Genomic DNA, 25484 nt, shown 5'->3' on the forward strand with positions numbered 1-25484 from the left:
GGTACCACTTCTTGGTGTGAGCACACTATAGATACTGGAGACAGCTTGCCTGTCAAAAGTAAGATCTATAGGCAGCCTGACTATGTCAGGGACTGCATAAAGCAAGAGGTCCAGAAAATGTTAGAACTAGGAGTGGTTGAGCACTCTGAAAGTCCATGGGCTTCTCCTGTGGTACTTGTACCAAAACCCCATTCCAAAGATGGAAAGAAGGAAATGCGGTTTTGTGTAGACTACAGAGGTCTCAACTTGGTAACCAAAACTGATGCTCACCCTATACCCAGGGCAGATGAGCTTATAGATACACTGGCATCTGCCAAGTATCTGAGCACTTTTGACTTGACTGCAGGGTATTGGCAGATCAAATTGTCAGAAGATGCAAAACCTAAAACTGCATTTTCAACCATTGGAGGACATTACCAGTTCACTGTAATGCCTTTTGGTTTGAAAAATGCACCTGCCACTTTTCAGAGGTTGGTGAACACAGTCCTGCAAGGGCTGGAAGCTTTCAGTGCAGCATATCTGGACGATATAGCTGTCTTTAGCTCCAGCTGGGATGATCACCTGGTCCACCTATGGAAAGTTTTGGAGGCCCTGCAAAAGGCAGGCCTCACTATCAAGGCTTCAAACTGCCAGATAGGGCAGGGTAAGGTGGTTTATCTGGGACACCTTGTTGGTGGGGAACAGATTGCACCACTTCAGGGGAAAATCCAAACAATTATTGATTGGGTTCCCCCTACTACACAGACTCAGGTGAGAGCCTTCCTAGGCCTCACTGGGTATTACAGGAGGTTCATTAAGAACTATGGCTCCATAGCAGCCCCTCTTAATGACCTCACTTCCAAGAAGATGCCTAAAAAGGTATTATGGACAGCAAACTGTCAGAAAGCTTTTGAGGAGCTGAAGCAGGCCATGTGCTCTGCACCTGTCCTGAAAAGCCCTTGTTACTCTAAAAAATTCTATGTCCAAACTGATGCATCTGAATTAGGAGTAGGGGCAGTCCTATCACAACTTAATTCTGAGGGCCAGGATCAACCTGTTGCTTTTATTAGTAGGAGGTTGACCCCTAGAGAAAAGCGTTGGTCTGCCATAGAGAGGGAGGCCTTTGCTGTGGTCTGGGCTCTGAAGAAGTTGAGGCCATACCTGTTTGGCACTCACTTCATTGTTCAGACAGACCACAAATCTCTACTTTGGCTAAAACAAATGAAAGGTGAAAATCCTAAATTGTTGAGGTGGTCCATATCCCTACAGGGAATGGACTACACAGTGGAACATAGACCTGGGAGTAGCCACTCCAATGCAGATGGACTCTCCAGATATTTCCACTTAGACAATGAAGACTCATCAGGTCATGGCTAGTCTTATTGTCCTTCGTTTGGGGGGGGGTTGTGTAGGAAAGTACCATCTTGCCTGGCATGTTACCCCCATTTTTCACTGTATATATGTTGTTTTAGTTGTATGTGTCACTGGGACCCTGGTAACCCAGGGCCCCAGTGCTCATAAGTGTGCCTGAATGTGTTACCTGTGTAGTGACTAACTGTCTCACTGAGGCTCTGCTAATCAGAACCTCAGTGGTTATGCTCTCTCATTTCTTTCAAATTGTCACTAACAGGCTAGTGACCAATTTTACCAATTTACATTGGCTTACTGGAACACCCTTATAATTCCCTAGTATATGGTACTGAGGTACCCAGGGTATTGGGGTTCCAGGAGATCCATATGGGCTGCAGCATTTCTTTTGCCACCCATAGGGAGATCTGACAATTCTTACACAGGCCTGCCACTGCAGCCTGAGTGAAATAACGTCCACGTTATTTCACAGCCATTTTACACTGCACTTAAGTAACTTATAAGTCACCTATATGTCTAACCTTTACCTGGTAAAGGTTAGGTGCAAAGTTACTTAGTGTGAGGGCACCCTGGCACTAGCCAAGGTGCCCCCACATTGTTCAGGGCCAATTCCCTGAACTTTGTGAGTGCGGGGACACCATTACACGCGTGTACTACATATAGGTCACTACCTGTATGTAGCTTCACAATGGTAACTCCGAATATGGCCATGTAACATGTCTAAGATCATGGAATTGCCCCCTCTATGCCATCCTGGCATTGTTGGCACAATTCCATGATCCCAGTGGTCTGTAGCACAGACCCTGGTACTGCCAAACTGCCTTTCCTGGGGTTTCACTGCAGCTGCTGCTGCTGCCAACCCCTCAGACAGGTTTCTGCCCCCCTGGGGTCAAGCCAGGCTTGTCCCAGGATGGCAGAACAAAGGACTTCCTCTGAGAGAGGGTGTTACACCCTCTCCCTTTGGAAAATGGTGTGAAGGCAGGGGAGGGGTAGCCTCCCCCAGCCTCTGGAAATGCTTTCTTGGGCACAGATGTGCCCAATTCTGCATAAGCCAGTCTACACCGGTTCAGGGACCCCTTAGCCCTGCTCTGGCGCAAAACTGGACAAAGGAAAGGGGAGTGACCACTCCCCTGACCTGCACCTCCCCTGGGAGGTGTCCAGAGCTCCTCCAGTGTGCTCCAGACCTCTGCCATCTTGGAAACAGAGGTGCTGCTGGCACACTGGACTGCTCTGGGTGGCCAGTGCCACCAGGTGACGTCAGAGACTCCTCCTGATAGGCTCCTTCAGTTGTTAGTAGCCTATCCTCTCTCCTAAGTAGCCAAACCCTCTTTTCTGGCTATTTAGGGTCTCTGTCTCTGGGGAAACTTTAGATAACGAATGCAAGAGCTCATCAGAGTTCCTCTGCATCTCTCTCTTCACCTTCTGCCAAGGAATCGACTGCTGACCGCGCTGGAAGCCTGCAAAACTGCAACATAGTAGCAAAGACGACTACTGCAACTCTGTAACGCTGATCCTGCCGCCTTCTCGACTGTTTTCCTGGTGGTGCATGCTGTGGGGGTAGTCTGCCTCCTCTCTGGACTAGAAGCTCCAAAGAAATCTCCTGTGGGTCGACGGAATCTTCCCCCTGCAACCGCAGGCACCAAAAAGCTGCATTACCGGTCCCTTGGGTCTCCTCTCAGCACGACGAGCGAGGTCCCTCGAATCCAGCAACTCTGTCCAAGTGACTCCCACAGTCCAGTGACTCTTCAGTCCAAGTTTGGTGGAGGTAAGTCCTTGCCTCACCTCGCTAGACTGCATTGCTAGGAACCGCGACTTTTGCAGCTACTCCGGCCTCTGTGCACTTCCGGCGGGAATCCTTTGTGCACAGCCAAGCCTGGGTCCACGGCACTCTAACCTGCATTGCACGACTTTCTAAGTTGGTCTCCGGCGACGTGGGACTCCTTTGTGTAACTTCGGGTGAGCACTGTTTCACGCATCCTTGTAGTGCCTGTTTCTGGCATTTCTCTGGGTGCTACCTGCTGCTGAGAGGGCTCCTTGTCTTGCTCGACGTCCCTTCTACCTCTAGGTCCAATTTGCGACCTCCTGGTCCCTCCTGGGCCACAGCAGCGTCCAAAAACGCTAACCACACGATTCGCAGCTAGCAAGGTTTGTTGGCATTCTTTTGGCGGGAAAACACTTCTGCACAACTCTCCACGGCGAGAGGGATCCGTTCACCAAAGGGGAAGTCTCTAGCCCTTTTCGTTCCTGCAGAAACCTCAGCTTCTTCTGTCCAGTAGAAGCTTCTTTGCTCCCACAGCTGGCATTTCCTGGGCATATGCCCATCTCCGACTTGTTTGTGACTTTTGGAATTGGTCCCCTTGTTCCACAGGTACCCTAGATTGGAAATCCACAGTTGTTGCATTGTTGGTTTGTGTCTTTCCTGCATTATTCCTCTATCACGACTTCTTTGTCTTTTGGGGAACTTTAGTGCACTTTGCACTCACTTTTCAGGGTCTTGGGGAGGGCTAATTTTCTAACTCTCACTATTTTCTAATAGTCCCAGCGACCCTCTACAAGGTCACATAGGTTTGGGGTCCATTCGTGGTTCGCATTCCACTTTTGGAGTATATGGTTTGTGGTGTTCCTATCCCTATGTGTCCCCATTGCATCCTATTGTAACTATACATTGTTTGCACTGTTTTCTAAGACTATACTGCATATTTTTGGTATTGTGTACATATATCTTGTGTATATTTCCTATCCTCTCACTGAGGGTACACTCTAAGATACTTTGGCATATTGTCATAAAAATAAAGTACTTTTATTTTTAGTATAACTGTGTATTGTGTTTTCTTATGGTATTGTGCAAGTGACACTTGTGGTACTGTAGTAGCTTCACACGTCTCCTAGTTCAGCCTAAGCTGCTCTGCTAAGCTACCATTATCTATCAGCCTTAGCTGCTAGACACCTTATACACTAATAAGGGATAACTGGGCCTGGTGCAAGGTGCAAGTACCCCTTGGTACTCACTACAAGCCAGTCCAGCCTCCTACATTGGTTGTGCAGCGGTGGGATAAGTGCTTTGAGACTACTTACCACTCTTGTCATTGTACTTTTCATAAGAGAAAAATATACAAAACAAGTTCAGTGTGTGTACACATAGCTAAAAAGTTTTGCATTTCCTCTTTTCACTCTTTTCTAAAGTGCTGAAAAGTACTTCTAAACTTTCAAAAAGTTCTTAAAAGTTAAAAAAGTTTTTTCTCTGTCTTTCTAAAAACTTCTGAAAACTTTTTTCTCTTTTTCTATCACTTTAACTCTCTCTAAAAATGTCTGGCACAGGCCAAAATGTTGACCTGTCTAAGATTGCATATGATCACCTTAGCTGGAAAGGAGCAAGGAGTCTCTGCATAGAGAGAGGTTTGAGTATAGGGAAGAATCCTTCCTTAGAACTGTTACTTAACATGCTTAGAGAACAAGATAAGGCTAAAAGTGCCCCATCGGTTGAAAAAGTAGCTAATGGTTCTCAATCTGATCCAGGGACTCCCCCAGGAAAAGGTTCAGGAAAGAAACTTCTTAGCCTGCCCATTACTAGACAGTCTAGCATAGTTGGTACTGAGGTGGAGTCACATCATCCAGATGATGTGCTCTCACATTACACTGTCAGCCAAGCTGTTAGGGTGGCCTCTGTAAGGGACAGGTCTCCTTCTGTTCATTCCCATCATACCTCTGTATCTAGAAATGTCCCTCCCACCAACCCTGTTGACAGATTGTTAGAAAGGGAACTCAATAAGTTGAGGGTGGAACAAACCAGACTGAAGCTTAAAAAGCAACAGCTGGATTTGGATAGACAGTCTTTAGAAATAGAGAGGGAAAGACAGAAGTTGGGTTTAGATACCCATGGTGGCAGCAGCAGTATTCCCCATAGTCATCCTGTAAAAGAGCATGATTCCAGGAATCTGCACAAGATAGTTCCCCCTTATAAGGAGGGGGATGACATTAACAAGTGGTTTGCTGCACTTGAGAGGGCCTGTGTTGTACAGGATGTCCCTCAAAGGCAGTGGGCTGCTATCCTATGGCTATCATTTAGTGGAAAAGGTAGGGATAGGCTCCTTACTGTGAAAGAAAGTGATGCCAATAATTTTACAGTACTTAAGAATGCACTCCTGGATGGTTATGGCTTAACCACTGAACAATACAGGATAAAGTTCAGAGAGACCAAAAAGGAGTCTTCACAAGACTGGGTTGATTTCATTGACCATTCAGTGAAGGCCTTGGAGGGGTGGTTAAAGGGCAGTAAGGTTACTGACTTTGAAAGCCTATATAACTTGATCCTGAGAGAGCATATTCTTAATAATTGTGTGTCTGATTTGTTGCACCAGTACTTGGTGGACTCTGATCTGACCTCTCCCCAAGAATTGGGAAAGAAGGCAGACAAATGGGTCAGAACAAGGGTGAACAGAAAAGTTCATACAGGGGGTGACAAAGATGGCAACAAAAAGAAGGATGGCAAGTCTTCTGACAAGGGTGGGGACAAATCTAAAAATGAGTCTTCATCAGGCCCACAAAAACACTCTGGTGGGGGTGGTGGGTCCAAATCCTCCTTTAATCAGAACAAAGAAAAGAAACCATGGTGTTATTTTTGTAAAGTAAAAGGCCATTGGACAACAGATCTCAGTTGTCCAAAGAAAAGCACCAATGCTCCTACCACTACAACCCCTACTGCTACACCTAGTGTCCCTACTAATAGCAGTGGTGGTGGGAGCAAACCTACTAACAGCCAATCCAAGGGAGTAGCTGGGCTCACTATTGGTAACTTAGTTGGGGTTGGCCTTGTTAGGGAGGCCACAGAGGCTGTGTTAGTCTCTGAGGGGGCTATTGATTTAGCCACCTTAGTTGCTTGTCCCCTTAATATGGATAAGTACAAGCAGCTACCCCTAATAAATGGTGTTGAGGTTCAGGCCTACAGGGACACTGGAGCCAGTGTGACTATGGTCATAGAGAAACTGGTCCACCCTGAACAACACCTACTTGGTCACCAGTACCAAGTAACCGATGCTCACAACAACACACTTAGCCACCCCATGGCTGTTGTTAATCTCAACTGGGGGGGGGGTTACTGGTCCAAAGAAAGTTGTGGTAGCCACAGATTTACCTGTAGACTGTCTACTAGGAAATGATTTGGAGACATCAGCTTGGTCAGATGTGGAGTTGGAAGCCCATGCAGCAATGCTGGGCATCCCAGGGCATATTTTTGCTTTAACCAGGGCTCAGGCCAAAAAGCAAAAAGGACAGGGAAGCTTGGATCCTGGAACAATGGACCAAGTGCTCCCTAAAGCTAGGGCTAGTAGAAGCAAACCACTTCCTACTATCCCTCCCTCTACAATGGATTCTACTTCTGAGGAAGAAGAATTCCCTCCCTGTGCAGAACCTACACCAGAGGAGCTTCAAGCAGATACTGCTGAGCTTTTGGGTGAAGGGGGGCCTGCCAGAGAGGAGCTGAGTGTGGCACAGCAAACCTGTCCCACATTAGAGGGTCTCAGACAGCAAGCTGTCAAACAGGCTAATGGGAATGTCAGTGACTCTCACAGAGTTTAATGGGAGGACAACCTCTTGTACACTGAGGCAAGGGATCCTAAACCTGGAGCTGCTAGGAGATTAGTGATTCCTCAGGAGTACAGAAAGTTCCTCCTAACTCTTGCACACGACATTCCCCTAGCTGGGCATCTAGGACAACTGAAAACTTGGGACAGGCTTGTTCCCTTGTTTCATTGGCCTAGGATGTCTGAGGACACAAAAGATTTTTGTAAGTCCTGTGAAACCTGTCAAGCCAGTGGCAAGACAGGTGGCACCCCAAAGGCACCCCTTATTCCACTGCCTGTGGTTGGGGTTCCCTTTGAAAGGGTAGGGGTTGACATAGTTGGCCCCCTTGACCCTCCTACTGCTTCAGGCAATAGATTCATCTTGGTGGTAGTGGACCATGCCACAAGATATCCTGAAGCTATTCCTTTAAGGACCACTACAGCTCCTGCAGTGGCAAAGGCCCTCCTGGGAATATTTTCCAGGGTGGGCTTCCCAAAGGAAGTAGTATCAGACAGGGGAAGCAATTTCATGTCTGCATACTTAAAGGCCATGTGGAAAGAGTGTGGTGTAACTTATAAATTCACTACACCCTATCATCCACAAACAAATGGACTGGTGGAGAGATTTAACAAAACTCTCAAAGGCATGATTATGGGTCTCCCTGAAAAACTCTGCAGGAGATGGGATATCCTTCTACCATGCCTCCTTTTTGCCTACAGGGAGGTACTCCAGAAAGGAGTGGGCTTTAGCCCCTTTGAACTTCTTTTTGGACACCCTGTTAGGGGTCCACTAACACTTGTAAAGGAGGGTTGGGAACAACCTTTAAAAGCTCCTAAGCAGGATATTGTGGATTATGTACTTGGCCTCAGATCAAGGATGGCTGAGTATATGAAAAAGGCCAGTAAAAACCTTCAGGCCAGCCAGGAGCTCCAGAAGCAATGGCATGACCAGAAGGCTGTTTTGGTCCAGTACAAACCAGGGCAGAAAGTGTGGGTCTTGGAGCCTGTGGCCCCAAGAGCACTCCAAGATAAATGGAGTTGACCCCACACAATTGTTGAGAAAAAGGGAGAAGTCACCTATTTAGTTGACTTAGGCACTGCCAGGAGTCCCCTTAGGGTGCTCCATGTCAATCACCTGAAACCCTACTATGACAGGGCTGATCTCACCCTGCTCATGGCAACAGATGAGGGACAGGAAGAAGACAGTGATCCTCTACCTGATCTCTTCTCTTCCACAGAGCAAGATGCTCTAGTGTAAGGTGTAGTTTTGGCTGATTGTCTTACTGCTGAGCAGAAAGACCATTGCATAAATCTCCTAGATCAATTCTCTGAACTCTTCTCTACTGTGGCAGGTACCACTTCTTGGTGTGAGCACACTATAGATACTGGAGACAGCTTGCCTGTCAAAAGTAAGATCTATAGGCAGCCTGACTATGTCAGGGACTGCATAAAGCAAGAGGTCCAGAAAATGTTAGAACTAGGAGTGGTTGAGCACTCTGAAAGTCCATGGGCTTCTCCTGTGGTACTTGTACCAAAACCCCATTCCAAAGATGGAAAGAAGGAAATGCGGTTTTGTGTAGACTACAGAGGTCTCAACTTGGTAACCAAAACTGATGCTCACCCTATACCCAGGGCAGATGAGCTCATAGATACACTGGCATCTGCCAAGTATCTGAGCACTTTTGACTTGACTGCAGGGTATTGGCAGATCAAATTGTCAGAAGATGCAAAACCTAAAACTGCATTTTCAACCATTGGAGGACATTACCAGTTCACTGTAATGCCTTTTGGTTTGAAAAATGCACCTGCCACTTTTCAGAGGTTGGTGAACACAGTCCTGCAAGGGCTGGAAGCTTTCAGTGCAGCATATCTGGACGATATAGCTGTCTTTAGCTCCAGCTGGGATGATCACCTGGTCCACCTATGGAAAGTTTTGGAGGCCCTGCAAAAGGCAGGCCTCACTATCAAGGCTTCAAACTGCCAGATAGGGCAGGGTAAGGTGGTTTATCTGGGACACCTTGTTGGTGGGGAACAGATTGCACCACTTCAGGGGAAAATCCAAACAATTATTGATTGGGTTCCCCCTACTACACAGACTCAGGTGAGAGCCTTCCTAGGCCTCACTGGGTATTACAGGAGGTTCATTAAGAACTATGGCTCCATAGCAGCCCCTCTTAATGACCTCACTTCCAAGAAGATGCCTAAAAAGGTATTATGGACAGCAAACTGTCAGAAAGCTTTTGAGGAGCTGAAGCAGGCCATGTGCTCTGCACCTGTCCTGAAAAGCCCTTGTTACTCTAAAAAATTCTATGTCCAAACTGATGCATCTGAATTAGGAGTAGGGGCAGTCCTATCACAACTTAATTCTGAGGGCCAGGATCAACCTGTTGCTTTTATTAGTAGGAGGTTGACCCCTAGAGAAAAGCGTTGGTCTGCCATAGAGAGGGAGGCCTTTGCTGTGGTCTGGGCTCTGAAGAAGTTGAGGCCATACCTGTTTGGCACTCACTTCATTGTTCAGACAGACCACAAATCTCTACTTTGGCTAAAACAAATGAAAGGTGAAAATCCTAAATTGTTGAGGTGGTCCATATCCCTACAGGGAATGGACTACACAGTGGAACATAGACCTGGGAGTAGCCACTCCAATGCAGATGGACTCTCCAGATATTTCCACTTAGACAATGAAGACTCATCAGGTCATGGCTAGTCTTATTGTCCTTCGTTTGGGGGGGGGTTGTGTAGGAAAGTACCATCTTGCCTGGCATGTTACCCCCATTTTTCACTGTATATATGTTGTTTTAGTTGTATGTGTCACTGGGACCCTGGTAACCCAGGGCCCCAGTGCTCATAAGTGTGCCTGAATGTGTTACCTGTGTAGTGACTAACTGTCTCACTGAGGCTCTGCTAATCAGAACCTCAGTGGTTATGCTCTCTCATTTCTTTCAAATTGTCACTAACAGGCTAGTGACCAATTTTACCAATTTACATTGGCTTACTGGAACACCCTTATAATTCCCTAGTATATGGTACTGAGGTACCCAGGGTATTGGGGTTCCAGGAGATCCATATGGGCTGCAGCATTTCTTTTGCCACCCATAGGGAGATCTGACAATTCTTACACAGGCCTGCCACTGCAGCCTGAGTGAAATAACGTCCACGTTATTTCACAGCCATTTTACACTGCACTTAAGTAACTTATAAGTCACCTATATGTCTAACCTTTACCTGGTAAAGGTTAGGTGCAAAGTTACTTAGTGTGAGGGCACCCTGGCACTAGCCAAGGTGCCCCCACATTGTTCAGGGCCAATTCCCTGAACTTTGTGAGTGCGGGGACACCATTACACGCGTGTACTACATATAGGTCACTACCTGTATGTAGCTTCACAATGGTAACTCCGAATATGGCCATGTAACATGTCTAAGATCATGGAATTGCCCCCTCTATGCCATCCTGGCATTGTTGGCACAATTCCATGATCCCAGTGGTCTGTAGCACAGACCCTGGTACTGCCAAACTGCCTTTCCTGGGGTTTCACTGCAGCTGCTGCTGCTGCCAACCCCTCAGACAGGTTTCTGCCCCCCTGGGGTCAAGCCAGGCTTGTCCCAGGATGGCAGAACAAAGGACTTCCTCTGAGAGAGGGTGTTACACCCTCTCCCTTTGGAAAATGGTGTGAAGGCAGGGGAGGGGTAGCCTCCCCCAGCCTCTGGAAATGCTTTCTTGGGCACAGATGTGCCCAATTCTGCATAAGCCAGTCTACACCGGTTCAGGGACCCCTTAGCCCTGCTCTGGCGCAAAACTGGACAAAGGAAAGGGGAGTGACCACTCCCCTGACCTGCACCTCCCCTGGGAGGTGTCCAGAGCTCCTCCAGTGTGCTCCAGACCTCTGCCATCTTGGAAACAGAGGTGCTGCTGGCACACTGGACTGCTCTGGGTGGCCAGTGCCACCAGGTGACGTCAGAGACTCCTCCTGATAGGCTCCTTCAGTTGTTAGTAGCCTATCCTCTCTCCTAAGTAGCCAAACCCTCTTTTCTGGCTATTTAGGGTCTCTGTCTCTGGGGAAACTTTAGATAACGAATGCAAGAGCTCATCAGAGTTCCTCTGCATCTCTTTCTTCACCTTCTGCCAAGGAATCGACTGCTGACCGCGCTGGAAGCCTGCAAAACTACAACATAGTAGCAAAGACGACTACTGCAACTCTGTAATGCTGATCCTGCCGCCTTCTCGACTGTTTTCCTGGTGGTGCATGCTGTGGGGGTAGTCTGCCTCCTCTCTGCACTAGAAGCTCCGAAGAAATCTCCCGTGGGTCGACGGAATCTTCCCCCTGCAACCGCAGGCACCAAAAAGCTGCATTACTGGTCCCTTGGGTCTCCTCTCAGCACGACGAGCGAGGTCCCTCGAATCCAGCAACTCTGTCCAAGTGACTCCCACAGTCCAGTGACTCTTCAGTCCAAGTTTGGTGGAGGTAAGTCCTTGCCTCACCTCGCTAGACTGCATTGCTGGGAACCGTGCCTTTTGCAGCTACTCCGGCCTCTGTGCACTTCCGGCGGAAATCCTTTGTGCACAGCCAAGCCTGGGTCCACGGCACTCTAACCTGCATTGCACAACTTTCTAAGTTGGTCTCCGGCGACGTGGGACTCCTTTGTGTAACTTCGGGTGAGCACTGTTTCACGCATCCTTGTAGTGCCTGTTTCTGGCACTTCTCTGGGTGCTACCTGCTGCTGAGAGGGCTCCTTGTCTTGCTCGACGTCCCCTCTACCTCCTGGTCTAATTTGCGACCTCCTGGTCCCTCCTGGGCCACAGCAGCGTCCAAAAACGCTAACCGCACGATTTGCAGCTAGCAAGGCTTGTTGGCGTTCTTTTGGCGGGAAAACACTTCTGCACAACTCTCCACCGCAAGTGGGATCCGTCCACCAAAGGGGAAGTCTCTAGCCCTTTTCGTTCCTGCAGAAACCTCAGCTTCTTCTGTCCAGTAGAAGCTTCTTTGCACCCACAGCTGGCATTTCCTGGGCATATGCCCATCTCCGACTTGTTTGTGACTTTTGGACTTGGTCCCCTTGTTCCACAGGTACCCTAGATTGGAAATCCACAGTTGTTGCATTGTTGGTTTGTGTCTTTCCTGCATTATTCCTCTATCACAACTTCTTTGTCTTTTGGGGAACTTTAGTGCACTTTGCACTCACTTTTCAGGGTCTTGGGGAGGGCTAATTTTCTAACTCTCACTATTTTCTAATAGTCCCAGCGACCCTCTACAAGGTCACATAGGTTTGGGGTCCATTTGTGGTTCGCATTCCACTTTTGGAGTATATGGTTTGTGTTGCCCCTATCCCTATGTGTCCCCATTGCATCCTATTGTAACTATACATTGTTTGCACTGTTTTCTAAGACTATACTGCATATTTTTGGTATTGTGTACATATATCTTGTGTATATTTCCTATCCTCTCACTGAGGGTACACTCTAAGATACTTTGGCATATTGTCATAAAAATAAAGTACCTTTATTTTTAGTATAACTGTGTATTGTGTTTTCTTATGGTATTGTGCAAGTGACACTTGTGGTACTGTAGTAGCTTCACACGTCTCCTAGTTCAGCCTAAGCTGCTCTGCTAAGCTACCATTATCTATCAGCCTAAGCTGCTAGACACCCTATACACTAATAAGGGATAACTGGGCCTGGTGCAAGGTGCAAGTACCCCTTGGTACTCACTACAAGCCAGTCCAGCCTCCTACACAGGGGTCCTGTGACAGGGGATGCTGATGGCTTCGGAGGGGGGATCTGTGAATTTGTTGATGACTGAGAAGAGTTCCATAGAGTTGTGTGCAGAGGAGTTGATGCACTCCCGGAGTGCGTCCTTCCTTGGGTTCTTGTTTTTTCATCAGTGGACGGTGGTTGCAGCTCTGAATGAGGCGAGGTCTTCTCTGGTCTGGCTGTTCCTCCACTTTTCTCTAAACGTCTGCGGGTATGCTTTGATTCTTGGAGTTCGGTGGTGAAGCAGCTGGCTTTCTTAGGTACGCGTTTGGCCAATGTCAGCCGGAGAGGGGCTAGAGTGTCGGCGCATTCGATGATCCATGCATTGAGATTGCCCGCTGCTGTGTTGGCATCCTCGGAGGGAGGTATTTGGGGAGCGATGAGGTGAATTGTTCGTTGGTGATTTTATTCTATTTCCTGTGGGGGTACTGGAGGTGCGGCTGCAGCTGTTGGGTGCGGTGATTGTGAAGTGTATACAGTGGTGGTCGGTCCAGTCTGGGGTGGAGATGGTCTCGATGGTGATCCTGTTGCTTGAGGTTATGATGGGGTCCAGTGTGTGTCCTGTGATGTGTGTGGGTGCGGAGACCAGCTGTCTGAGGCTGAGGGTGGCAAGGTTGTCAAGTACAGCGGTGGTGTTTGGGTCGGCGCGGTCCTCGAGGCGGAGATTCAGGTTGCCGAGGAGGAGGTAGTCGACTGACACCAGGGCCTGGGGGGTAGCGATGTCAACGACGTCGTCTATGAAAGCTGGGCAGGGCTGGGTGGCCTGCACACCAGGGTGCCACAGATGGAGGAGTGGATCAGGAAGTGAAGGTGCTCCATGATGGTGTATTGTTCTTCTGGGATGGACTTGACACATAGTGAGGACTTGTGTATGATGGAGAGTCCTCCGCCCGGATGGGAGGGCCGGTCCCTCCTTAGGATGCTGTAACCGTCGGGAATGGTGATGATGATGTCTGGTCTCGAGGTAGGGTTGGTCCAGGTCTCGGTAAGGAAGGCGATGTCCAGTTGGGCGGTGTTAGTCAAATCCCAGAGTTCGGTGGCGTGTTTGTGGAGGGAGCGGATGTTCAGGAGCAGGCAGTTGATGGGGTTGTGGAGGTTGTTGGTATCGTTGTGTGCGGAGAGGACCTTCAGCTTGTTGAGGCTGGTGCTGAAGTTGCAGTTCCTGCAGGTGAAAGGTCTGTGGGTGTCCTTGGGGGAGATAGTGCTGCAGTTGCTGAGATGTCCGGAGTTGATGCGGAGGAGGTTCTCGAGTCGTAACGGAGGCAGTCCACGGGGTGATTTAATGGAGATCCAGGGTTTCTGGCACTGGGCGCAGACAGGCTTGCCTTGGCACGCCCGCTGCATGCGCCCGCCATTAAGATGGGGCAGAGGAAGCAGTCAGCTGAGAGGCAGGAGGATAGGAAAGATGCTTCGCAAGGGGGAGAGGGGCAGAGGAAAGAGGGGATAAAGGAAAAACGAGAGAAAAAAATAGAAAAAAAGGCAGAAAAAGCAAGAGTGAAAGAGCAACAGAAAGAAATACTTACTTGTGATGGCCACTAGACCACCAAGGATGAGGCGCAGGGACGTGCCTGTGGGTGGAGGAGGGCCTTGAACTGAGAGTCAGGAGACTCTCAGTTCATCCCAGCAAGAGGCAGAGGCAGCAGACGCAGCCAGAGGAGCTGGGGAGGGCAGCAGACGCTGACCCGGAGGCCAGTGCGGTTGCCCTCTCACAGTGCTGTGGCCGCCATTAAGCAGCCGCAGCTCACTTCAGCTCACTCTTGCAGCTTTCTGCTTTCTCCTTTTTTACAATTTTTCTTTTTCCTATTCTTCGTCTTTCCCATATTTGCCTTTTAATCACAGGAAATGCTTGAGAGGACCTCAGTGCCGGTGCCTCGCGCCCGAAACCACCGGCTCAAATTAAGCACTGGACTGATTTCAACACACACACCTACAGTTGTGTACATCACGCATCACAAGGAGATTCCAATTCACTGAGACTGTACATTCTGGTTATATTCAATTATCTCGCTTGTAAGACGCCATTATGTTTCAGACACTGAACAGTTATTTTATTCAGTAGAAATGCTACTAACTCGGAAATGCTAAAAATGGCAGTCGAGGCATAACAGAAACGGTTCACTAGCTCTTTAGTTCTCAGTGAGGTTTTAAAACATCATTGCTTTAGAATATATAACAGTCGTGCTACCTGCGGACCTCTGAACGCACGTGGGCCCTGTTTATTGCTACATTCATTCTCCACATCGACGCGCACCGCTTTTCATATGTTTTTACAGTTGCGTGCGTCAAGTCGTAAAGCACCCGCATTAAAAGAGCTGCACCTTTTTTTCACAAAAGCGCAAGCCTGTCGTGGAAGCAGCTGTTTCTTGTGAGGGAAGCCTTGCGAGGTTTGGGCCAGAGGTAGCAACCAGTTTGCGACTCGCAAACGGCAAAAATTGCCGTTTGCGACTCGCAAACCGGAGTTTGCTATGCAGAAATGCATTTTGCGAGTCGGGACCGACTCGCAAAATGTATTTCTGACTCGCAAATAGGAAGGGATGTTCCCTTCCTATTTGCGACTCGCAGTGGTATGCAATTCCATTTGCGACCGCGTACAGTCACAGTTACCATCCACTTGAAGTGGATGGTAACCCACTCGCAAATTGGAAGGGGTCCCCATGGGACCCCTTCCCCTTTGTGAATGGACCCCAAAATATTTTTTCAGGGCAGGTAGTGGTCCAAGGGACCACTACCTGCCCTGAAAAAATTCCGAAACAAAAGGTTTTGGATTTTTTTTTAAGTGCAGCTCGTTTTCCTTTAAGGAAAACGGGCTACACTTGAAAAAAAAAAAACTGCTTTATTAACAAGCAGTCACGGACATGGAGGTATGCTGACTACAGCAGGCCTCCATGTCAGTGAGTGCCCATAGTCGCTATGGGGCCGCAATTTGCGACCCACCTCATTCATATTTATGAGGTGGGTCTTTGCGACCCCATAGCGACTCGCAGACGGTGTCTGAGACACCCTTCTGCATTGCAAATTGCGAGTTGCAATTTGCGAGTCGCTCTGACTCGCAAATTGCAAGTCGCAATTTGCAAAGTACCTACATCTGGCCCTTTGTGTCTTGAGAGGGGTGTACAACCGCTGGAGCAGCGATGGGAAGCATGCGCCTCTTTCAGCAACGTCATGCCACATAACTCACTGCATGCCGTGGGTGCCCGCACTTCAGCGTCAGCACAACATGCACCTATTGTCTTCAGGCACGAGCAGTGATCCCCGACGGCTTCAAGGCAACCACTCTGAATGTTCCCTAAACCATAGCTCTGCCACTGTAGAGTTGGGGGTCATTTCTAACTTGAGGAAACAAATTGCTTTTCCTCCCCTTATTATTTCCTGTCACCCGGGTCATCATTTCTGCTTTTTCTACCTAGTCTGCAGATTTCACCTAGTACACCCATAGTTCATTGGTGAGAGACTACACCGCTGTTGGAGAAAACCGACATTTTGGAATAATGGCGGCACATTTATCAATCATTGGCTTTCTGCTGGAGTGCCTGTCAAACGCCGCACCAGGGGCACTTGAAGTAGTCTGTTTTCTTGCTTCACTGTGGGGACAGATGCTGCCTGTGTATTTTGTTTCACACAGCCTGGCCTGGGGGGCTTTGAGAGGGGCCGTAGCAGATGAGATCAGACCAAAAATACTTTTTAACCGACTGGCCAGGTCTTATGACATCCCAGCGTTCATGCGGTCAGAGCTCGCTCCTAGCACCCTTGCAGAGACCAGTTACACCTCTGAGTCACCCCACATTCCTGCGAACCAACAGGGTATGAGCAGAGGAATGCTGCATTCCTTCCAGCTGAGCAGGTAACCTGGATCTGCCAGGTTTCTGCAGACACATCCTGGAAAGGGGCCCCCAATATGGTTACATGACCATGTTTCACACAAATGATATTTTTGTTGTGATGTTTCGAGCATTACAGTCTAAAGTTTATTTCTGATAAAGGTTTGTATGATAATTGTGTATGTTTTAATAATCTCTCCTTATTACCATTAGGACCATAATTCAGGCCGACTATGACTGTTTGAACACTCCATATGCTTGGGGGACCCTTCTAGTTTATTTCTCCTCTGTGGCTGTCTTGTTTCTTTTTTGGGGGGAATTGTGTTAGCGGGCCAGCAGCTCTGATGGCGGGTGGTGAAAGTGGCATTCTGTTGGAATTAGCATGGCACATTTAAATTAGGATGCTATATGGCAACATTTCCATTTTTTGCAGCAGACCGAGGAAGAAGGTAAATGGAAATGTTTTAGTTATGTGCAGGGCCACTGAAATTATGTGGCAGGAAAATACCAAATTACCAGGCAGGTTGACCAACTAATTTGGCAGGAAAAGTGATGTTATAAGTTTGCATTGCCAATAGCTCTAACTCAAGAAAATGTGAGACCTGTTGCATTGCAAATGCTTGTTTTCTTTGGGAAAACTGTATCGACATTGGTTTCACCTAGTACCAGTTTAACACCTAAAAGTAGCAACAAGCACAATGAAAGTCACCAGTCCATCTTTGCAAAGAGCCTTCCACCACACGGCAACACGTACCGCTGCATGTTTAATAACTTTTGAACGGTTTGAGACAGAAACAATTTTTTGTTAAAATCTGCAAATTGTGCAGCAGATAATGGTTTGTGCAGCAAATCCGTCAAATCTATAAAGATGTGGAAAATGCGGAACAATCGCATAATTCAAGTGGCCCTGATTCTATTTAGGGGTTTCAGCGCCTGGATCTACTGGGTGTGCAGGAAGCTGGCCAGACTATTCTGCCAGAATGAACAGCCAGAAAAAGCACATGAAGCTGGCAGATGCCAAGTCACAAGCCACTTTTATTTTCTGGAGGGGTATGCTATGAAAAGCTTTCCTCATCCCCACTCCATGCTTCGGCCCCTGCACACATTGATCACCTGCCTGATGCTGGTAAATGTGGCACAACTGAATGGAACAGGGGATTCTCTGTTTTTTATGGCTGGAAAAAACATCCTTGTGGTAATCCCCTATTCCATGGAGTTTTCCGCATAATTGCATGGCAATGGGCTGATCTTACCACATGGAAAGGGTAAAAGCAAATGTGAATTTACAGATGGTAAAATCACCTCTGTACCACGCAACTCGTAACAAGGGTCTTTCGCCATTTAGTTTACTCATTCATCCTTCTGTTATGCTCACATTTTTCATGACTGTTTTGCCAAACTGTCGCCCTCGACTTGACTTTATGACAACCATTGGCATCTTATCGGCTCTTACCTCAGTAGCTATGGTAGAGGTGAACTGGGAGTGGTCGTATGCCCAGCCGTGCTGGCAGCCCAGGAGGGAGGAGGTGTTGGGTTGCCCCCAGGTGGAGGTGTTGGGTGGTCCCCAGGTGGAGGTGTTGGGTGGCCCCCAGGTGGAGGTGTTTGGTGGCCCCCAGGTGGAGTTGTTTGGTCTTTTATCGGGGCAGCCGTTGGGTCTTCTCCAGGTGGAGTCATTGGGACTTCTCCAGGTGGAGATGTTGGGTGGTCCCCCTGTATACTCGGGTGGTCCCCAGGTGCAGTTCTCCAGCAGGTGCCACTGGGGCTCTCTGTACATCTTGCAGGAGCTGAAGGTCCCATCTGGCTCCCTGGGGATGTTGATGATGAGCAGCTCCTCCTCGGTGAGGTCTCCAAACTCACCTTGACTAGAGAGGGCACACCTGTGGGGGGGCACCGCCGCCAGGAAGTTGTTCAGCAGGAAGTGGAGAGGGGCGATGCCCCGGCCGAGACCCAGGAAGGGCACCATTAAGGCCTGGAACCTCCCGAAGCCCCCCACCTCTAGAAGCAGGCCCTCGAAAGTCATCCCGAGCAGCGCCGCTTCTGATTGGGCAGAGGAAGAGAGAGGTGACAGGTCAGGCGCTTATTTAAGTGGCAGCTAAGGACAGTGTCATGGATGGGTGAAAGCTCAGAGAGCTTTATGCCAGGTAGCACCCCGCCCTCTGTCGGAAGAAATGAGGAGATGGGTAGGGAGAGGTGAAAGGTCAGAAGCAGTAAAACTGACCCAAAACCAAAAGAGTCCGGACACGGTGAGAGCCGGGGGTTATTTCAGAAACAGGGCGACCTGAAGACAGTGGACAGACCGGGGTACCAAGGAAAGGAGTGAACCTGAAATAACTGCGCTGCAGTGGAAAGAAGGCGCATTCATGGGTGGAAGGGGCTGCTGGAGGGATGGCAGCTGCTAGGTGTGTGAGGGAGCGTGGAAGGAGAGATGGCAGTGCCTGGCGGCTGGTCTGCAGGCTTCAGGGAACACAGGCAGAGGGAGCTGCCCGGATAAGATGTGGAGCCAGTGAGGGGGGTGCAGGGCCGGGGTCGGAGGTCACACAGGCCAGCAGTGGGTTGAGAGGCTACAGGTCCTGATGGGAGGTGCCCAGTGGTGGCAACCTCTGGACTGGCAGTGAAGGTGCCCGACCAAGGTCCCTTCTCTGAAAGGCTGCGGAGGTCCCTGGTGAGTGAAGCAGATGAGGTCTGGTTGGGTTTTGACGTGTCACAGTTGCCCAGATAGGATCTCCTCTGGTCGATGACTCTGCCAAGGACCCACAGGCGTGTTTACTTCAGCCGAGGGAGAGGACACAAAACCTACAAGATGTAATTGATTGTAATTCATGCAAGCCTCCAGCGCCTCCCAAGATGAACAAAGGGATAAGGGGCGGGCCAGTGAGAGACTTTGGGTAGCACGGACACACCTCCTTTCACCGGGAGCTGTGCTCGGTGAGTGAGCCTGATGTGTGCACACAGCACCTCCACAGACCCCTGAGCCTGATGTGTGCACACAGAACCTTGACAGACCCCTGAGCCTGATGTGTGCACACAGAACCTTGACTGACCCCTGAGCCTCCTACGTGCGCACAGCTCGCTGACTGGGCCTTCTACATGTAGTAGCTCGCCACCTGAGCCTTCTGTGTCAGCTCATTGAGTGGGTCTTCTACATGCAAACAGCTCGCTGAGTAAGCCTCCTGCATGCACACAGCTTGCTGACTGGGCCTTCTACGTGCACACAGCTCACTGACTGATCCTTCTACAGGCACATAGCTCTCTAACTCGGTCTTCTACGTGCATACAGCTCGCCGACTGAGACTCCTACATGCACACTGCTCGCTGACTGATCCTCCTACAAGCACACAGCTCTCTGACTCGGTCTTCTACGTGCACACAGCTTGCTGACTGAAACTCCTACATGCACACAGCTCACTGTCTGAGCCATTTACGTACACACAGCTCACTGACTGGGTCTTCTAGGTGCACACAGCTCACTGTCTGCGCCTTCTACATGCACACAGCTTGCTGGCTTGCTTCCCACATACACACAGATTGCCATCTTATTAATGTAATGGAAGTTATCCTGATCTCATTTGTTCATATCTATAAATATATGCACAAGTGACCACTGTGCCGAGTACCTGTCCATACATGTATACGTTTGAACAGTTAATAGTAAGTATGTTGTTGGACATGACAAGAGAGACATCATTAAGCCATATTCATGAAGATGGAACTTACCTATCAACTTGCCCTCGTTCTCTAGCATTCCAAATCAAATCAAATCATTAACATTTATAAAGCGCGCTACTCACCCGTGCGGGTCTCAAGGCGCTAGGGGGAAGGGCGTTACTGCTGCTCGAAGAGCCAGGTCTTGAGGAGTCTCCGGAATGCAGAGTGGTCCTGGGTGGTCCTGAGGCTGGTGGGGAGGGTGTTCCAAGTCTTGGCTGCCAGGTAGGAGAAAGATCTCCCACCCGCCGTGGAGCGGCGGATGCGAGGGACGGCAGTAAGAGTGAGGCCGGAGGAACGGAGGAGACGGGTAGGGGCGTAGAAGCTGAGGCATCGGTTGAGGTATTGTGGTCCTTTGTCATGGAGGGCTTTGTGTGCGTGGGTGAGAAGTCGGAAGGTGATCCTTTTGCTGACTGGGAGCCAATGCAGGTGTCTCAGGTGTGCAGAGATGTGGCTGTTGCGGGGTACGTCGAGGATGAGGCGGGCGGAGGCGTTTTGAATACGTTGCAGACGTTTTTGGAGTTTGGCGGTGGTCCCAGCATAAAGGGTGTTGCCGTAATCCAGGCGGCTGGTGACGAGGGCGTGGGTCACAGTTTTTCTGGTGTCGGTGGGGATCCAGCGGAAGATCTTGCGGAGCATGCGGAGGGTGAGGAAGCAGGAGGAGGACACGGCGTTGACTTGTTTGGTCATGGTGAGAAGAGGATCCAAGATGAAGCCGAGGTTGCGGGCGTGGTCTGAGGGGGTTGGTGCGGTGCCAAGGGCCGCGGGCCACCAGGAGTCGTCCCATGCGTTCGGGGTGTTGCCGAGGATGAGGACTTCCGTGTTGTCTGAGTTCAGTTTTAGACGGCTGAGCCTCTTCCAATCTGCGACGTCCTTCACACCATCTTGTAGGTTGGTCTTAGCGCTGGCGGGGTCCTTGGTGAGGGAAAGTATAAGATGAGTGTCGTCGGCGTAGGAGGTGATGATGATGTTGTGCTTGCGTACGATGTCGGCGAGGGGGCTCATGTAGACATTGAAGAGTGTCGGGCTGAGCGAGGAGCCTTGAGGGACGCCGCAGATGATCTCGGTGGGGTCTGAGCAAAAAGGTGGGAGGTAGACTCTTTGAGAGCGGTTGGAGAGGAAGCAGGCGATCCAGTCCAGGGCCTGGCCTTGGATCCCGGTGGAGCGGAGGCGGGTTATTAGGGTGCGGTGACAGACGGTGTCGAAGGCAGCCGAGAGGTCGAGGAGGATGAGGGCGACTGTTCTACCGTTGTCCATCAGGGTTCTGATGTCGTCTGTGACTGAGATGAGGGCGGTTTCAGTGCTGTGGTTGGCTCGGAATCCGGATTGTGAAGGGTCGAGAAGGTTGTTGTCTTCCAGGAAGTTGGTAAGCTGTTTGTTGACGGTCTTCTCTATTACCTTGGCAGGGAAGGGGAGGAGCGAGATGGGGCGGAAGTTCTTCAGGTCGCTAGGGTCAGCCGTAGGTTTCTTTAGTAGGGCGTTGACTTCGGCGTGTTTCCAGCTTTCGGGTAAGGTAGCAGATGAAAAAGAGGAGTTGATGATGGTCTGGAGGTGCGGGGCGATGATGTCGTCGGCTTTATTGAAGATGAAGGGGGGGCAGGGGTCCGAGGGGGCGCCGGAGTGGATAGAGTTCATGGTGGTTTTGGTCTCTTCAGTGTTGATGTGGGTCCAGGCGTTGAGGGTGATGGCAGGGGGTGTGGGTTCGGTGTTGCTTGGCTGGGTCTGGTGTCCGAAGCTGTCGTGGAGGTCGGTGATCTTGCGATGGAAGAAGGTGGCGAGGGAGTTGCACAGGTCTTGTGAGGGCGTGATGGCATTGCCGTTGGGGTTGGAGAACTCTTTAACGATGCTGAAGAGTTCTCTGCTGTTGTGGCTGTTTTTGTCCAGTCTATCGGTGAAGAAATTCCTTTTGGCTGCACGGATCAGGTGGTGGTGTTCGCGGGTCGCGTTCTTGAGGGCGGTCATGTTGTCAGCGGTGTGGTCCTTGCGCCAGGCTTTCTCGAGAGCGCAACAGGTTTTCTTCGATTCCTTAAGGGTGTCAGAGAACCAGAGAGGTTTTTTGGTGTTGGCCTGTCGATGCATGTGTCTGAGGGGATCAAGGTTGTCTGCGCAGTTGGTGATCCAGTTCATGAGGCTGAGGGCTGCATAGTTGGGATCGGTGGTGAAGGTAGGTTGGTTGTCGGTGAGCGCGGAGAAGAGCTGTTCTTTGGGGATTTTGTTCCACTGTCGACGAGGGATGGGTTGAGTGCGGAGGTGGCGGGTCTCGCGTCAGAATGTGAAGTGGACACAGCTGTGGTCGGTCCAGTGTAGAGCGGAGGCGTGGCTGAAGGAAACGTGTTTGCTGGCGGAGAAGATGGGGTCAAGCGTGTGTCCGGCGATGTGGGTGGGGGTATTCACCAGTTGCTTGAGGCCGAGGTTGCCGAGGTTGGCGAGAAGGGCGGTGGTGTTGGGGTCGTTGTTCTGTTCCAGATGGAAGTTGAGGTCACCTAGGAGGATGTAGTCCGGTGAGGCGAGGGCGTGCGGGGAGACGAAGTCGGTGATGGAGTCGCTGAAAGGGGCGCGCGGTCCGGGGGGACCGTAGATGAGGGATCCTCTGAGGGTGGTCCAGGGGTCGGTGCGAATCTGGAAATGTAGGTGTTCTGCGGCGAGGGGGGTGTCTTCGGTGGAGGTGCTGACGCTGATGGAGTCTTTGAATACAATGGCGATTCCTCCTCCTACTTGGTTGGAGCGGTCTTTCCTGGAAATTTTTTAGCCTTCAGGGATGGCTATGGCGATGTCTGGGGCCGAAGAGGCGTTCATCCAGGTCTCCGTGATGAAGACAACGCCCGGTGCTATGGAGTCCAGGAGGTCCCAGAGTTCAACGGCGGGCTTGTGGACGGATCGAGCGTTGACCAGGATGCATTTGAGGTGGTTGATGGCGCGTGGGCTGATGGTCATGGTAGTTGCGTGGTGGAAGATACGTTTGCAGGAGTGGCAGGCGAAAGGTCCATGGGTGCATTTTGGGGTAGCTTGGAAGCAGGTGTTGGAGCGTCCTGGGTTGAGGGCGTGGAGGGTGGTGGGGTCGTAGCGAAGCAGCAGGGTTTGGGAGTGCAGAGGACCAGGGGTCGTGGCGCTGAGCGCGGGCCAGGCGCGGACGGGCGCAGACAGCGCAGACGGGCACAGACAGGCTTGCCTTTGGCGCGCCAGCGGCGCGGTCGCGCAGCGGTCGCCATAAGAGGGAGGAGGGGGGGAGGGGTCGGCGGGGATGGGAGTGGGGCGACGAATGGGAGCTGGGGGGCGGGGGCGTGCAGGAGGTAGCGGCGGGAAAGCGGAGGGAGGGGGGACAGGTAGAGGAGAGAAGAGATGGGGGAGGGAGGGTTAAGGGTGGTGAGTTTAGGAAGTTTAGGAGTTTAGGGAGAGAGATAGGAGGAAGGTTGGGAAGATAGGGGAGGGGGGGTTGTAGAGCTGGGTGAGGGTGAGAGGTAGGGTGAAAGGATAGGAAGATAGGGGTGGTTACAGAGGGGGTGGCAAGTGAGGGGGAAAGATAGAGAGATAGGTAGATAGGAGGAGGTGGTGAGTGAGGGAGACAGATAGAGAGATAGGTAGATAGGAGGAGGTGGTGAGTGAGGGAGACAGATAGAGATAGGGGTAGATAGGGGTGATACAGAGGGGGAGGCGAGTGAGGGAGAGAGACGAGACAGGAGCAGGAGGACAGGCGAGGGAAGAACCAGGGAGCAGGTAACAGAGGAAGAGGAGCTGAAGAGGAGCCGAAGGCAGAAGACAGAAGACAGAAGACGAAGAACAGAAGACAGAAGACCACAGAAGAAGAGGAGCCGAAGAACAGAAGACAGAAGACCACAGAAGAAGGCACAGAAGAAGAGGAGCCAAAGAACAGAAGACAGAAGAAGGTAAAGAAGAAGAGGGGCGCAGAAGACAGAAAAATACAGAAGAAGGTGAAGAAGAGGAGCGCAGAAGACAGAAGAAGGTGAAGAAGAAGAGGGCCGACGAGCAGCAGAGGAAGGAGCCAAGAAGAGGGACAGAGAAGAAGAGGCACACGCAGGTCGCGGTGCAAAGAGAGAGAGAAGCACACAGATGAAGGTAGAAGACGGGGAGCAGGAGGGGAAGAAGAGTACAGAAGAAGACTACAGAGGAAGAGCGCACAGTAGCGTGGGGCAGGGCGAGGGGCTGGGTGGTGGGGGGTACTTACTGCGAGGTAGCTGGGCTTGATAGGAGGTCTCAGGAACCTGGGCTGGAGGAGCTGGAGGAGCTACAGCAGCAGGGGGAGCGACCTACCCTTGGGTCAAGGGTCCAGTATCAATAGACTACAGCAGGAGGGGTAATTCCCTCCGACGTACACTTGTAAACTACGATAAGGTGTATTTTAGTAGTTTTGTTGTGTATCTCGCACCACAAACAGTTTAGGACTCGGTCCAGAGGTTGGGGATTCAGCGAGCATGGACCTGTCCTGATGAATTCCCATGACCTGGGCTAGGCCCTTGTTTGGGTTGAAACATGTAGACACACACCGTGGGTGGACATGATCTAACTTCCATTGGTTTCTTAGGGTTTTAAACATGTATATTTTTCTTAATTGATTTCTTGGAAATATACATTAAAATGGCAACTAAGTGATCATACATACATGCACATGTGTATTGATGCTTGCATGTACGTACATCATCACACCATAAAAAGAATTCCAAAGTGATGGCCATTGTGTCATGATATATGCTCAAAAATGCTTGGTGACACATCCTTGTGCATACCACATCATGCTAGTTCACATCCCTGCCCCTGGTGTCTTTGCCAATGCTGCCCTGATGACAATTGAGTCCCAGAGGACCAGAGCAGACAGAGGCTACTGTGGTGGTGAAGGTCATGTGTCACTGGTGTCCATCCTACTATAGCTCCGCCAGCTAGGCCATGTACACCTTTCCTGCAGTTGATTCACAGGGTAGCAAGTGCAAGCAGTCAAGGTCTTCTCAGGGAAAAAGTGTGAAGGATAAGAGTCAGAACTGATCAGGTAAAAAAGAGACACAATAATATATTGACCAACACAGTTCCTTTTTATTAAAAGAGAAAATACTTCACTCACTAAGCATTACTTGATGCTACACTGTGCAAGTAGGGAAATATGACACATAGTTATATCCTGTTTACAATCTTGAGGTGCTGCACCCTTCTTATCCCCCCATCTGATGAAGTTCCACAGTTTGTGTAATGTTTGGTGCCTAATTAGGGATAAAGCATGAATTAGGCACAGGTCAGTTAATTCGGACCGTCCAATGGTGCCTCTGCAGTCCTCCTAGTGCAGAGCACTGTCTTCCTTGCTAA

The 25484-nt window shown here is 50.1% G+C and overlaps 1 protein-coding gene across 1 annotated transcript in view; it reads right to left on the bottom strand.

The window, feature by feature from the left end:
• Nucleotides 1-19173, bottom strand: part of LOC138296886 (solute carrier family 22 member 7-like) — a 198669-nt gene extending 179496 nt beyond the window's left edge. The window contains exon 1 of the mRNA XM_069236381.1: nucleotides 17926-19173. Coding sequence (XP_069092482.1) covers nucleotides 17926-18492 — 567 coding nt within the window. The 5' untranslated portion in view covers nucleotides 18493-19173. The remainder of the gene's footprint in view (nucleotides 1-17925) is intronic.
• Nucleotides 19174-25484: the final 6311 nt, after the last annotated feature.

The sequence above is a fragment of the Pleurodeles waltl genome, chromosome 5 (genome assembly GCF_031143425.1).
Source record: "Pleurodeles waltl isolate 20211129_DDA chromosome 5, aPleWal1.hap1.20221129, whole genome shotgun sequence".
Taxonomy (NCBI): domain Eukaryota; kingdom Metazoa; phylum Chordata; class Amphibia; order Caudata; family Salamandridae; genus Pleurodeles; species Pleurodeles waltl.